Here is a 16,518-nt window from a genome sequence, read left to right on the forward strand (position 1 = left end):
ACACAGGCGCTGGAGAGATGGGGGGGTTGCCAGCTGCAGACAGCTGTTTTCTAACCAGATCGTCAACCTGGGAGCTCGTGCAGCCGGATGCCGTCGGGAAGAAGAAGAAAAAACCAGAGGAAAAGGTGCGAGATGTTCACTGAGCCTCAAAGCGCGTCTTAAAGGCGCGGCGTCGGGTCAAGAGGTCGTCGGTCCGATGGAAAAGCAGCGGTCGGACGGCGAGGACCCCGTGTGACCTTCACGGTGGCGAGCTATGGACGTGAATGATGTAGATAAGTCCTTGTTGTGACCTGGCCGATAAGCTTCTTTCTTTTTGTTCACTTCCCGATAGCGCGGATGCTGCAGCGCGATAACGAATGTTCGCGGCCGTCTGGTGTCTCTGTGGCCGCGAGTCGCCACGACGACGGCGACAACGGAAGCCAATACCGAGAAATGAAAAGGCGTGCGGGCGCTCCCGTCCCATTTTCCTTCTTCTTTCTGTTTCTAAAGAGAAGGCCGGTGTCATGGAGGATTATATTATATATGTGGAGACTCTTAGATTAAAATTTTTCAGTGAAAAAACAACAACAACAACAATACATAATAGCTCCCGTCGCCCACAAAAATCTGAAGATGTGGCGATAGCGTTTGGCGTCGGCCGGTCGACCGGAAGCAGACGGCAGAGCGGGTGATTCATGACTAATAATCTTTGCGATAGTTGTTTTGTTTTTTTATCGCTATAACCGTGCTGACGGTGTAAAAACTCCACGATGACCGTGACGAAGTGAGCCTTTTCTTTTCAAGGAAAAACAACAACAACAACAACAACAACAGGAACATAAATAAGAAACAAGTGCCGCGGCATTTAAAGCGTTCCCCTTGGCAGCTGCACAACTTGCACTTTACTCTCATTCTAATTTGAGCGAGCATCACTTCTCAAAACCTTTTTATTTATCCAGGGAGGGCGCCCCTCCCCCCCTCCTCCACGCTCCACACTCGAGAGCTGTAGTCATCAGTTTTTATGGCAAACACAAAGAAAAAGGTATTGCGCCGTCCTTCTGATACGTTTCGTCTCGTTGTCTCACCTTCGGGTGGTTTGAAACTTTAATGTGTAATCACGGCTAAATCCCGCGATGCTAACTAGGCTAGCTAACGTCATAAAGCGGCGTTGCACGTTTTTTTTCTCTTTTTCTTGACAAACAACGAGAAGAGAGACAGAGAGAGAGGGAGTAAAGACAGAGAGGTTTGCCTTTCTTTTTCCAAAAAGTCACAATATCATTTAATATAAAACACCTTTTAAATTGAACATAATGAGGAATTTCGGGGGGGGGGGGGGGGGGGGCAGGCTTCAATGGTACTTTCCGAGTGCACACGGGAAAAAGTTGTTTTTTTTAAACATGCATTTACTACAATGTACAAAGTCGAAAGCGGGGAAGGAAAAAAAACAAAAAAACAGGAGGTCTTCTTTTTTTCTTTTTCTTTTTTTGTTGCCTCTGTGAGGGATCTGGAGGCAAAAAGGTTGGGGGGGGGCGAGGGTGGGTGGGGGGTGAGGACAGTCTTGATAGTTGGGCATGTACAGTGGTGTCCCATTGGTTTCCTGGCACTTATGGATAAAATGCCCTCCTCTCCTTTAGACCATCAACTGAAGGGAAAGCAGAAACGTGATGTCAGGCGGGAAAATCACTCCACACACTCACACACATACTTCTCATTTGAAAAAACAGCAATGTGAGTGCGGTGCTGTACAACGTCTCACACACTCAATCAATGAGCGAGGAAGCACAATGACCATTAAATATACAGTATATATATATTTGTTTTTCTATGACATTCCCATCATGGCGCTGCTTCCCGTCTGTCCTTTCACACTGACGACACTTTGTGCTCCCTCGACTCTACACACACACACACACACGCACGCACACACACACACGCATTCTCGCACGACAGAGACGCCACGGAGGTGACGGAGGTCACCTTACTGTCATCTGCCCATGGCTGCAGGTTCTGCAGCGCGTAGAGGGAGGAGTTGTGCAGGCAGAGCGGGTCCGGCTGCAGCGGCTGGCTCAACGTCTTCTGGAACGCTTCCTGCTGAAGCTGCAGCATCAGCCGGTTGGCCTGCTGCCTCTCGGCCTCTCTCTCCTCTGCAGTCTGTCTCCTGGGTCGATGGGGGGGGGAGGAGGAGGGGAGACAAAAGAGGAAGATATAAGACCTATGTAGTAGTGGGTGTACTCTTGCGGGGGCGTGGACGCAAGATTTATTCGTGCCGCATACCGCAGCATTGTTGGTCTCGCGTCCTCATAAAGAAGCAATAACATTTCTCTTTTAATATTTATATATATTTTTAAAGTGGCTGCCCAAACTAAGGGGGTCAGGACCCCCAGAGGAGGTTTCAAGTTAAAGGGGGACATTTATCATGTTCGGGTTCATAGTTTCTCATATAATGTGTTTATGTGGCTAAAAAAACACATTATTTTTGCATTATTATTTTTAATAGCCGTCTGGTTGCATTAAGAAGTCTGATTGTCTTTGAGAAAATGATTCACTCAGGAAATATTGTAAATATTTGTTCAAATTATGGTCCAATTAGAGTTGAATAGACATAATGGAGGGTAGGCTTTAGGGCGGGGCGACCTCGTGATTGACAGGTCGCTACCACAGTGAGAAATGTTGTGGTTTTTGTTTTTAATCGTTTTCACGGAGTATTTTCACTTCGTGAAAGTCAATTAGAACATTTCGGTTGCCTAAAAAATAATTTAGCCTTCCGGCTGTTCTTAGCTCCACCCTCTTGTCCCCCTTCTGGTTGTACTTTGCTCCACCCTCTTGCCTCCCTTCTTGTTGTACTTTAGCTCCACCCTCTTGTGTCCCTTCTGGTTGTTCTTAGCTCCACCCTCTTGTGTCCCTTCTGGTTGTACTTTAGCTCCACCCTCTTGTGTCCCTTCTTGTTGTACTTAGCTCTACCCTCTTGTCTCCCTTCTTGTTGTACTTTAGCTCCACCCTCTTGTGTCCCTTCCGGCTGTACTTAGCTCCACCCTCTTGTGTCCCTTCTTGTTGTACTTTAGCTCCACCCTCTTGTGTCCCTTCTGGTTGTTCTTAGCTCCACCCTCTTGTGTCCCTTCTGGTTGTACTTTAGCTCCACCCTCTTGTGCCCCTTCTGGTTGTACTTTAGCTCCACCCTCTTGTGTCCCTTCTGATTGTACTTTACCTCCACCCTCTTGTGTCCCTTCTGGTTGTACTTAGCTCCACCCTCTTGTGTCCCTTCTGGTTGTACTTTAGCTCTACCCTCTTGTTCCCCTTCTGGTTGTACTTAGCTCCACCCTCTTGTGTCCCTTATGGTTGTACTTTAGCTCCACCCTCTTGTTCCCCTTCTGGTTGTACTTAGCTCCACCCTCTTGTGGCCCTTATGGTTGTACTTTAGCTCCACCCTCTTGTCTCCCTTCTTGTTGTACTTAGCTCCACCCTCTTGTGTCCCTTCTGGTTGTACTTTAGCTCCACCCTCTTGTTCCCCTTCTGGTTGTACTTAGCTCCACCCTCTTGTCCCCATTCTGGTTGTACTTTAGCTCCACCCTCTTGTTCCCCTTCTGGTTGTACTTAGCTCCACCCTCTTGTGTCCCTTATGGTTGTACTTTAGCTCCACCCTCTTGTCTCCCTTCTTGTTGTACTTAGCTCCACCCTCTTGTCTCCCTTCTGGTTGTACTTTAGCTCCACCCTCTTGTCTCCCTTCTTGTTGTACTTTAGCTCCACCCGCTTGTCCCCCTTCTGGTTGTACTTTAGCTCCACCCTCTTGTGTCCCTTCTGGTTGTACTTTAGCTCCACCCTCTTGTTCCCCTTCTGGTTGTACTTAGCTCCACCCTCTTGTGTCCCTTCTGGTTGTACTTTAGCTCCACCCTCTTGTTCCCCTTCTGGTTGTACTTAGCTCCACCCTCTTGTGTCCCTTATGGTTGTACTTTAGCTCCACCCTCTTGTCTCCCTTCTTGTTTTACTTAGCTCCACCCTCTTGTCTCCCTTCTGGTTGTACTTTAGCTCCACCCTCTTGTCTCCCTTCTGGTTGTACTTAGCTCCACCCTCTTGTGTCCCTTCTGGTTGTACTTAGCTCCACCCTCTTGTGTCCCTTCTGGTTGTACTTAGCTCCACCCTCTTGTCTCCCTTCTGGTTGTACTTTAGCTCCACCCTCTTGTGTCCCTTATGGTTGTACTTTAGCTCCACCCTCTTGTCTCCCTTCTTGTTTTACTTAGCTCCACCCTCTTGTCTCCCTTCTGGTTGTACTTTAGCTCCACCCTCTTGTCTCCCTTCTGGTTGTACTTAGCTCCACCCTCTTGTGTCCCTTCTGGTTGTACTTAGCTCCACCCTCTTGTGTCCCTTCTGGTTGTACTTAGCTCCACCCTCTTGTCTCCCTTCTGGTTGTACTTTAGCTCCACCCTCTTGTCTCCCTTCTGGTTGTACTTAGCTCCACCCGCTTGTCTCCTTTATGGTTGTACTTTAGCTCCACCCTCTTGTGTCCCTTCCGGCTGTACTTAGCTCCACCCTCTTGTGTCCCTTCCGGCTGTACTTAGCTCCACCCTCTTGTGTCCCTTCCGGCTGTACTTAGCTCCACCCTGTTGTCTCCCTTCTGGTTGCAAAAAAAACCAAGATGGCCACGACAAGCATGGCACACTTAAAGCTTCAAAATGGCGGCCAATGGTTGACGTAGACGACTATGTCTGTTTCTTACATGCAGCCTATTTACATTAACATTTACTTTCTTCCTTTTTTAAATTATTGCAGGCTACCCTCAAAAAGTACCTTCATATATCAAGATAATCTTTTTGGGGGGTTAAACTGATGACAACCAGTAACTTAATGCAACCATACATTGCTTTGTTTGCATTTACATTTATATAAAAAATATACATAAATGGAAATAATACCTGCCAGATTAAGGTTGTTCAGTCATATTTATGATATTTTAGGGTGTTTATTTCTTTTCTTTGGCAGCTCGTCGCCTTAACGTGTCGGAAAAAAAACGTGTCACGGGATTATGTGCAAGTGAAACCTGTTCATTTGCACACCGTCTATGTTTACTGTTTCCTTCAGTTCCCTCAGCTTCAGGCTAAATGACAGCTGATCGGGACGAGTGACGGGTGCTGGTGGCGGGGAGGCGGCGGTCCATCCTGCTCCTTGTGTTTCCACGAAAATAAAACATACACAGGAAACAGCGTGTTTTTTAAAGGACGCGTGCTTTTTAATGGAAACGTTACCCCACGAAAAGGGAACCTTTCGGGATCGGCACACTATACGAGTCTGCAGGAAGATGTTTATCATAGTTTTTTGAGGATTCAAAAAAATCTTTAATCGAATCTCCTGCCAGCTGATGGTCTTGACGACCATTTCCCCACCTATGTGGTATTAATCGTACTAATTTCAACCAATAAATTCTTCGAAAGATCCCTTCCAGTAACGCAGATGAAGGAACAACGAAGACTTTAAATAATGTACAACGCTTTTTCTAGTCAAGCAAACCAGAACAAACTGCTCTCAAAATAAACCACATCAATACAAATGGCAGGTAGAAAATCACAGGAGGAAGCACACCTCTGAAAAACACTCTTTCATGCACACCGACCTCCATCCATTAGCCACACATTATTGTTAACAGCATTATGATAATGTGATTCCCCCGGCTGCTGATTCGATCATCCTCTTGTTACTATAGCGTATAGTCGTCACGCAAAGACGTCCCTCATGCTCGTCCTATCAGGTGCACACTACAGGGAGATGGCATACAGCTAAGCAGAAATAAGAAATATGAAGTTACGCATATTCCCCTGTTACTCGTGACAAGCTGCTTGGTCTTGGATTTAGTTTGCGTGGATTTTATTTCCTTTTTATCACATTTTTAGTGTAAAAAATACATCTTAGATGTTTCAGTGCTAGAGAGACTGTGATTGTAAATCATTGAATACCTTTTCAAACCAGTTTAAGACCAAAGATAACTCCTAAATGTGTTAACAACGGAGGCTTTTAAGTGTTTTCCATGCGTATTGAATTTAAAACTGTCGCACAAGCTTTACGATCGTTTTAAACATTGAAACGGTGAAAGGTAATTTAGCTTGTTTGTAATAAACGCTTGTGAAATATAGTGTACTGTCTCTTTAACTGAGGGCAGGGCTTCATAATTTGATTCCCGACTCATTTACTTCCAAATGGGTATGAACAACAGTTAGAATGAAGTGTGTGTGTGCGTGTGTGTGTGTGCATGTGTGTGTGTGTTTTCTGTCTATGCACTTGGCAGTCAATTCCTCCTGTGAGTGTTTCGGTATTGCTTTGGACAGCAGCTTTCTAAAAGGCCTTTCAGGAGACTCGAGAGTAATTGTGCTTGGTCAAGTGAACCGGCCTCGACAGCGAAGCCAAATAGGTGTTGTGTTGTGTTGTGTTGTGTTGTCTTGTGTTGTGTTGTACGACGCCCCGACCGCTTCAGCCGCCGGCCGTTTTTTCGCTCACGATTTGAAGTGAAACACCGGTAAGCATTTTTTGGTTCCACCGAGAGCCAAAAAAACACGGCGTCGAATTTATGGCTCTGGGAAAAAAAAGAAGAAGCTAGACGGAAGGAGAGTGAACATCCTGCCCCCCCCCCCCCCCCATAAACACAAACGGCTACAGGAAACATCCACCACGGCCTCTTTGTTTTGCTTAAGTACATCACGAGGGACGAGATACGAGCAAAAAATGTGGCGAGCGCCAGAGAGAGAATTACTGATGCTCATTGCCCCCCCCCCCCCCCCATCTCTTCTTCCCCCCAACTGTAATCTTACCGCCATTTTGTCCGTCTGTTTTGGAACCAGGTCTTGACTTGCGCGTCCGTCATCTTCAGGGCCTTGGCCAAGGTGGCGCGCTCTGCCGACGCCAGGTACTTCTGGCGGTGGAAGCGCTTCTCCAGCTCGCAGATCTGCACCCGGCTGAAGGACGTGCGAGGCTTTTTCCTCTTGGGCGGCGTGCGGTTCTGGTACGGGTGGCCGATGCGCCGGGTCACGGAGAACGGGGACAGCGCTGCTGACAGAGAGTCGATTGAGTTGGATTGTTCCTGGAAGCGGTGGAGTCACGGAAGTCCAATGCGTTAACGCTAACGGAGAGTTTCTTTTAAAGAAACTCTCCGTTAGCTTTAGCCGCGATGGTTACTGTAACTAATTGGCTGCGTATGGACTTTTGTTATCGGGTGGCCGATGTGACGGGTCACGGAGAACGGGAAGAGCGGTGGGGTCACAGAAGTCCATTGCGCTTATGCTAACGGGGAGTTTCTTTTTAAATGAATTTACATGTTTTGTATGTGGATTTTGAACATACAGTGTTGGTAATTTCATTTATTTGTTTGATATTTTCAAATTGTCCTTATTTGGATTGTCAAAATTAACTCTTTCTAAATTCATGCATTGCTTTTTTGACTTATTCCACTTATTATATTTACAAGAGAAATCCTTTGGTGTTTCAGTACCCTCGCAGCATTGTCAACAAACCAAAATCTAGTTTTAGGCGCGGGGGGAGATACATTTTATGATTGATATTGTATCAAGGAGCCCCAAGCTTCCCAAAAAAGGGATGAAATATCTTTTTACCACCCAAAATAAAAAGTCATGCCATGGAGGGTTAAGAGACTCCCCGTTAGCATTAGCTGCGATGGTTACTGTAACTAATTGGAGGCGTCTGGACTTTTTTTTAAGGCTCCGAGATCAATATCTGCTCGTGGAAGGAGTTATTTCAGCTTCTAAGCACATAAACTTATTTCCCTTGAGGTTGTTTTTTGTTGTTTTGTCTGCGCTCATGTTATAAAACACAATTTAGCCTTTTCCGGCCCTCGGTTGTAGATAAAAAAAAAGATTGTCCATCTTGTTCTAACTCTGGATAAAGCCAGTGTCGTTTTGGGGAGTCACGGGAAAAGGCCCAGAAGCTGCCAATTGAAGAAGATGAATGTAATTACAACTAATATTCCCCCAGTGAAATTGTTTAGAAACCAAAAGAGGACGTTTAAGGAAAAGACGAAGAGAGAGTGATACAGCATCAGCTCCTAAAAACCATTCAGGAAAAGATTTAGACTAAAAACACACAATGAATGCGCTGAAAAAAAGTCATCTGTGATACAGGTGTGTGAGTGAGGAGGGGCGACTCACCTGGACACGCCCCCTTCGGGAAGGGGTAGTCTGCTAGAAGGCCGCTGGTGTCTCGCAGGTGGGCGAGCTCGGGGTAGTAGCATTTGGCCAACGTCTCCACGGTGCTCCAGACGGGGACCCGGCCCATGTCCCCCTTGGGGAGAGGACACAGGGACCCGATGGGACCCGGACCCCCTGGGCCCTCTCCGGCTCGGCTCTCCTCCGACTGCTCCCCTAAAAAAAAAAAAAAAAGGGGGGAAAGGGATAGACACAGTCAGGTCCCCACATCTGGAGTTAGCAGCAGCCGGCGCCAACGTAGCGGAGCGGCTAATCGCATTCGGCGGCCTGACTGCTACTTTAACGTCGTTAGCTCATCGCCTCTTGAGTTAGCGTTTTGGGGAGGGTTACATAACATTACACATCTGCCATTTAAGGAAATAAGTGCCGGGTTACAAAGACAAATGCAGCATGCTGGTCAGCCGATGAGAATCAGGCAGGAAAGGTCATCGACTGACACTGGGATGAAGGTCAAAATAGGACTAAAAACACTATAATAATAATATCAACCTACGTAAAACAATCTATTCACCGACATTTTTGCATGAATATGAATGTAAGCCTGGGTTGTGTTTTTCCTCTCTCTCTCTCTCTCTCTCTCTCGCTCTCTCTCTCTCTCTCTGGGCCCCAGGCGGCTCACTTTCACATACATCACTGTATCTGGGTATTAATAACAACTTATCTCCCTGCGTCATAAAATATCTATGAATCCTGTCTATTTTGTCAGCCATGGGTAAACAGAAGATCGATAAATGTAATGAGATCGTTGTTGGCCATGGATCCACTCCCCGGGCCACATTCTCATATTTTGGAGGCTGAGTGAAAATCAAGAAATGGATATAAAAAAATAAAAAAATGGTGTCTCTCATGTGTCAGATGCTCCCCCAGCAAGCTGTTTGTCCTCCGTGTCTTACAGGGTGTTTATTTGTTTTTGTTTTGTCAGAAGCAGCCAAAATGAATACGAAAAGAAGAAGAAAACACCACATCTGCATCGGCGTCGCATGAGAGCTGAGAAACAAAAAAATATTCATTTGCAACGACGATCTGAAAGTTAAAACGGAACATCGTCCCCCGACGGTGCCGAACACGAGCAAATGATTTGTACTAAAAAATAAATAAAGATGAATAGCTGCAAAGTGCCGTAACAGGAGGTCACATTAAAGGGAACATTACCTGCAGTGTATATTAGCAATGCAGATTTAGTGCCTCAAATGACAACTCACTCGCCTTTTATTGTGTGTTTTTTTCTTCTCCACTGGATTTATAGTGCGTCTTCTTTTTTTTCTTCCTCTCATTATTGTCTTTAATCTCCTATGGTAATATCCCTATAATGTCATTATCGGGTTTCACGCCACGTGCTGCACCCGGTGCTCAATAATAGTAAAACTGGTAATGCTATCCCTCTAATATTCCTTTCGGGACTTAGACATGGCATCTGTGGTATTTAATCACGGCTTTATAGTGACAAGATTCCCATGATGTCTCTGATATTTAGGCTCTCGCATCAGACTGCGGCACCTCATGTGGCCCTTTATTCTGACTTTGCACTATATATTTGTTTTTGAAATCTATGATGTCTGGTTACGTGACTTTTCCATGTATATATATATATATATATATATATAGACACACATTCATAATTAGCCCTCTTTGGCTGGCGTCTTGTTGCCCCATGTGCAGCCTTATGGGTCACATGCTGAGAGCGAACAGGCCTGTTGTTGCTCCCAGCGGCAGCTCTGGCTAAATGATACTGCATTAGGTGGCTATTTCAGGCCATCTGTGGGCTAACTAATGGACCAGGCACATACGAGCACGTTCAGAGGCAACCAAGTGCACGCATGGAGCCCTCGGACCTGCCACCACTGAAGAAGAAGAAGAAGAAGAAGAAGAAGAAGAAGAAGAAGAAGAAGAAGAAGAAGCTGAGAAATATATACTGCGTTTATCCATCTCTGTTATTGTTATTAGGAGTGAAAACTATGAGGAATGCTGTAATGGCTGCAGGGTATTAAACCAACATCCAATTAAACCTCACTGCATCGGTCCTATAATAAGATTATAGGAATAAAATGAACCAGTAATATTCCTGTATCCTTATGGCACTTGAATGTGTTTATGGTGCCTTTAAAAAATTTTTTAAAGCCAATTTATTTTTATGTAAAAAAAAAAAATCACTGTATTAAAGGTATTTAAATGTGCATTTATACTCTTGAGATTAATCCAACATCTACATATGCATATTAAATATGTAATTTAACTCATCGAGCACGCTTGTAGTTTCCTATAATATATGTTGCTGGACAAATTCTAAATCCCACGAGATAAAACGCGATCGTGGTGCAAAATGTCAATTTATTTATTATTTATTTATTTCGTATGTAGGATTTTAATCATTTTCCACCATGAGAAGAATAATAATAATTATAATTAACATTATCTGGAACGAGCATGGAAATAAACAGTTACGCATGTTATTGCAGCGTTTTTTTATTCCAGATAGGGAAACTGTGTATTATGACGTATTATCGGAGCATTTATTGTTCATAAAAAAATTAAAAAATCGTATTCACCATTAAAAAAAAGAAGATAAATAAAACTCGTTCCTTTTTCTTCCTTCAAATGAAAACAAGCCAAACGAGTGAGAATGCTAAATCTGCTGCCTAATACAATTTAGCATTAAAAAATGCTACCGCGGAGGATATGTTCCCCCTAATAAAACCACCTATACTTAATAACACTTCCCGGTGACAGCGCTTCCCTTCCCCACTGCGGATATTACCTTTGCGGCAATCTAATAAATATATCCGTGAAGGATTCTAAAGGGGATATTGAAATATAACATGAACATATATTGCTATTTATTACAGTGTGCGGGACAAAAGGCAGACGCGCAGTCTTCTGTCACGCGGAGCATCGGTGCCGTGTGCAAAGGAAACACGATCACATGTTGTTGTTGTTGTTGTTTTCCTGCTCTGCCATTAATAACACAAACATATATTTAGAGAGAGAAAGTGTTTTTATAATGTGGTTTATTATCGGTGCTACATGGCTCTGTTTATGGTCAATGGTCCACTTTATTTGTTTGTCCTTTTTATTATTATTATTATTATTAGTAGTAGTAGTATTATTACAGTAATAATGTATTTTTGTATTGATTTGATTAGTGTTTGCATATTGCATCTTTTTTTGGTCTTTTGTATCAATTGAAACTGTCCACATTGTGTGTAAAATCACATTTAGAAAATTTTCTTTTAAAATGAATTACAAGTCGGTTATTATTGAATAATTATTATGCAATAAACATTTGCTTCTACTTAGTTTTTCCGTCTTGCGTTTTCACTATTTTGGTGTGTGTTTGCTATTTTTTTTAGGTAATTAAAATCGTTGCCGAGCATTGGTTTAAAAAAGAAGGGTTGTATCAAAAATTAATTTTAAATAATGTAAAACATTTAAAGCAGAATAGCTAAAAAACTACCACCACTACGACTAATATTACTACTTATAATACTACTACTACTACTACTACTACTGCTGCTGCTGCTGCTATCACTATTACCCTACACTAATTATAATAATTAAAACAATGAAAACTGCTTATATAAATAAGAGTGTACCTATATGAATCCGCCCTGAGCCCAGGTGATCACCATGACGCCGCCAGTGAATAAACAAGTGTTAGTTTCATTCGGAGTGGATTAAATGATTCATCCGACGCCCTGAAGCCCAAACGCGTCAGTCCGGGATTTATCACCCGAATTTAGGCCACGAGCACGCGCGCGCGCGCCGGAGTGACAAACGAGAGACGCCTATTGTGCAATTTAACAGGTTTCGTTTACATCCCTGCAAGAAAAGATAGAAAAATACTCTCACAGAGACAAGCACGCACGCGCGCACACACACACACACACACACTCCCATGGCTGCCAGAGCCTGTGGCTAAACGTGGAGATGTTTAAAGTTGCACGGGGCCGGTTTTTTTTCCTTCTACTTCTTCACTCCTCCAGTTTCAACTCGAAAAAGAGAAAAGAAAAGAAAACACAACAACGGAGAGAGAGAGAGAGAGAGAGAGAGAGAGAGAGAGAGAGAGAGAGAGAGAGACGTTTAAAGATGGTGCTCGTGCCCATCAGGATGGATGAGAGTCCATTTGATTTACGGCTTCTTATAGGGAACAGAGGAGGCTAAATATGGATAGTGAGTGCGCGTGTGTGCCTGTGTGTGTGTGTGTGTGTGTGTGTATCCTGATCAATACTAGTGGAAAGATATAAGCTGCGAAATAATTACAGCGACACAAAGCTGGGAGAAATTAAACGAGAGGCCCTCGGTGGCTATGAGTAGAATTGATAAGCCTATTTACACTGTTTCTGTTCGCAGCTGACATCTCGTCCCCCAGTATTTAATAATTAATCAGCTGGAAAGAAGAACGGAATAGTGAATATTTAATGCGTGGAGAAGAGGGGGGGGGGGGGAGGAGGAGGAGTCAATGATGCTCTTCATTTTGTTCCTTCTTCTTCGTCTTCATAAAGGATGAGGTCATGAGAAACGAGACCAGTGTACCCTCCCAAAAGTGAATTATAATAAAGAGAATAAAACAGAACGCTTCACTCAATGAGTATTTTTTGAAATGATAAGTTAAGGTTAATTAGATAATTATAGCATGTTGGCTATAACACTGTTACGGTGCGTTATTGCTGTGGATCAATGTGTCAAAATAAAAGCTTTTTTATAATTTTTTAATATAAGCTATAATAAACGCCTCAAAACCACGTGATTTTTTTTACATGTTAATATAAAAGCACGTGAGTGCATGAACGTGTGTGTATCACTGTATGTAAATGCCATCATGTGAGCAAATATCTACAATAATTAAGGACATTTATTGTAATCTTCGTGTACTTGTTTTTAGAGAATCGATTTTTTATTTTACGTATTTTTGTCTGTATACATTTGTCTGTATTTAAATCCAAAAGGTTATTAATTTAAACAAATAAATTCCACAAAAATAAAGTCTCCACAAAGTATAGCTGTACTATTGTTGCACCATTATATATATATTAATATATACTAGGGCAAAAATAAAACTGAGGTTTTGAAGAGTGTAATGTGAATTATGAAAATGTAATTTGTAGAACACATATTTGAGGTAATACGTCTAAATTAAAATACCAAATACTACAATCATAGTCGCAATTATGAATGAATAATACAATAGGTGTGACCTATTTTTACCCACTGTTACATACATTTTAGCCTGCCACGTGCAATTATTATTATGACTCATCCCTCTGCACACAAACACACACACACACAAACACACACACACACACACACACAAACATAACACAATAAATAAATAAACTCATTCATCCTCATGAGAAGCCGGGGAACGTCATCCGCTGTAAATGGAGAGTGATGGTCCAATAAACTGATTCATCAGCACGTCCACGTCCATCCGTCCCCTCGTTCATCAGACGTGCCCTTCCAGCGCCATTAAAGTGCCCGTGCGCGCGCGCGCATGGACGATTCGTTATAGATTGCAACCTAAAGATGAAATCAGCTCCCAACATCTGCCGACCTATTAAAGGCCCCGTTCCTCCAACACACACACACACACACACACACACACACACACACACACACACACACACACACACACACACACACACACACACACACACACACACACACCTTACACCTGTAAGGACAACGCTCCTTATTTGGGCTTATTAATAAGAAGGCGTGTGGAATATGGTGTGGTCATATCTGTTGGGTGCTGCGGGGTCACGGGGTCACTCTTTACCTGTTAGTCTGTCCTTGGCAAACCGCCGACTGCTCTCCATCCACGGGAAGGTGAAGTTGGCCGCGCTGCCCATCCCCATGCCGGGCACCGACGCGATGCCGGGTCCGATGCACACGGGATGCGCGGAGGGGGGCGGATGCGGAGCGGCGGCGGCGGCGGCGGCGGCGGCAGAGGCGGCAGAGGGCGGCGGCGGCGGCGGAGGCGGCATGGGTCTGTGCGCCGGCACCCTGATCACCCCGCCGGCTCCACCGCCACCACCTCCTCCTCCTCCGCCGCCTCCTCCTCCTCCTCCGCCTACACCGCCCGAGTTCACGTTGACGTTCATGTTCATGTTCATGCTGACGTTCATGTTCATGTTGACGTTGTAGGAGCCGGCCAGCCCCGCCGCCATGGAGCAGGCCGGGTTGTAGACGCTGTTGTACCCGTTGCTGTAGACGTTGGGGGCCAGCGCGTAATCCGGGTCGCCGGTCCGGTTGGGCAGCATGCAGCCGCTGGACTGGTCCGAGCTGTTGAGGATCTGGTCGATCCCGAAGCTGATTGGCTCATGCTGCTGCTGGTGCGTCTGGTTCACCTCCTCGATCCCGGTCTGCTCCATAGTTTTTATTTTGGAAAAAAATGGTTTATACCCGTGGTGTTGATTGTCAGATTTGATGTGTTTCTGTCATTCAATGAAACGTGTGTGCACGCGCGCTGCAGGGTCGGACTGTGTTTTGGGGGAATTCAAGCATCGACACAGGTCGGATCTACTCCCAGGAAACCGAGAACGTGTCCAGCGCTTTCCAAAACCTTGCCATCATCTGTGTCCAGCAGCGGGGATCGGGTGTTCCCTAAATGAAATGCCTTTCCATGAGGGCTACGAAAAAAGCGTATCCATCTTTACCAGCGCGTTCGTTCCCAGAGAACTACACACACACACACCCACACACACACACACACACACACACACACACATACACACAAGGCACCCTTGAAGAAGAAGGAGAGAGAAAAAACACAACCAAAGATGCCAAATGGTTATCCAGAGTACTTACACACATATACACACACACACACACACACACACACACACACACACACACACACACACACACACACACACACACACACACACACACACACACACACACACTCACACACACAAGAAATCCGTGATGCAGTTCTCTGGAGAGGCTTGATGCGCTTTTGTTCGACGGTCCATACACACGCAGAGGGCACGGCGGGATGCCCAAAAGCTCGTCGCTATATCACCAAAATAAAGCCACAGGACGAAAACGAAACCCAAAAAAAAAGCCCAGAAGGAGGCGACGCGCTGACCTCGCGCGCGCGGATATTAATTGGAGGTGAGAGCGAAACGAGGGCTGCGTGGCGCTGCGCGGGGAAGAAGTGCGTTTCAGCAGGTGAGACAGCCCTTCTGCGTAAAAGCTGCCATTCGGTCATCCAGCCAAACCTCGCCTCCCTCACTCTCTCACTCCCTCCCACCCTTCCTCCCTCCCTCCCTCCTCCTCCTCCTCCTCCTCCTCCTCCTCCTCCTCGGTCGGGCAGTTTGTGTTTGCTCCGATTTCTTAAAGAAGCCGCAGCTTTCTTACTTTTAGGCTTTTCCTGCCACGACGCAGTTGCGCGTCTATTTATTTTTTTATACTGTAAAAAAAAAAGGTAAATTGCATATAAAAATTTTCTGTAAAATATAACAGGAAATATTTCGTCGTCAGAAAAGATATATATTAACAAGACACATATTATATATATATATGTATATTTATTTATTTACTTAATTATTTATTTATATATTTATTTATTTAATTAGATATTTATTTATTTATATATATTTATATTAGTTATTTATTTATGCATATTAATATTAGTTATTTATTTATGTTTTTATGTATATTTATTTATTAATGTTTCTATATATATATGTATTAATGTATTATTAATTGTTGAATCTTCAATGCTCAGTTAATTTTTTATATTTGTGTGTCCAACTTTACTCTGAGATAATCTATGTTAGGTTTGCTTTTTTCTAGATATACAAAAAAAAATAAGAATCTTAAATGTAATCCCAGAAGGGATGTGATTGGTCACCGGCTTTACATTTAGGAGAATCTTAATAATAATATGTTAGAGTATCGCTGCCACGTGACTGTTTTGACAGCGGGTGCTCACTTTTGATTTCATAGCAGAGCTAAAGGAGTGTATATTTGTGTGTTTGTGTGTGTGTGTGTTTATGTGTGTGTGTGTGTGTCCAAGGACCCCACAGCGTTTCCCGGTACACCACTTTAGGATCCACCAATATTCGGATCAATGAACACTGAGCGAGTATAAAACCAAAGATGATGCTGGATGAGGCCTGAATGGGATCCCCTTATTGTTAATGGCAGGTTACATCAGTGCACTGTGTCCTACACGATACAACCACTGGGCCAGATGTGTGTGTGTGTGTGTGTGTGTGTGTGAGAGAGAGAGAGAGAGAGACACTAAAGTAATAATCTGTTGCACACAATGAAGCCATAAATCCAGCGGTATTGACGGGAAGCGTGCCGACTGCAGCCTGATTTAAAGCCTCTGATA

General features: G+C 44.1%; 1 protein-coding gene across 2 annotated transcripts; it reads right to left on the reverse strand.

Moving 5' to 3' along the window:
• Positions 1-1,309: 1,309 nt before the first annotated feature.
• tlx2 (T cell leukemia homeobox 2) lies at positions 1,310-14,895 on the reverse strand. Of its 2 annotated transcripts, none has more exons than XM_056439083.1 (5): positions 13,951-14,895; positions 8,121-8,333; positions 6,771-7,008; positions 1,957-2,137; positions 1,310-1,621 (listed from the first exon to the last, which is right to left on the reverse strand). In XM_056439083.1, exons 1-5 carry the CDS (start codon positions 14,543-14,545, stop codon positions 1,610-1,612), a joined length of 1,239 nt encoding a protein of 412 aa, XP_056295058.1. In that variant the 5' UTR covers positions 14,546-14,895; the 3' UTR covers positions 1,310-1,609. The 2 variants fall into 2 exon arrangements, with proteins under 2 accessions (XP_056295058.1, XP_056295059.1); XM_056439084.1 differs by having other exon boundaries at positions 1,962-2,137; positions 6,771-7,005; positions 13,951-14,320.
• Between the last annotated feature and the right edge of the window lie 1,623 nt (positions 14,896-16,518).

Source organism: Pseudoliparis swirei, chromosome 19 (genome assembly GCF_029220125.1).
Source record: "Pseudoliparis swirei isolate HS2019 ecotype Mariana Trench chromosome 19, NWPU_hadal_v1, whole genome shotgun sequence".
NCBI lineage: Eukaryota > Metazoa > Chordata > Actinopteri > Perciformes > Liparidae > Pseudoliparis > Pseudoliparis swirei.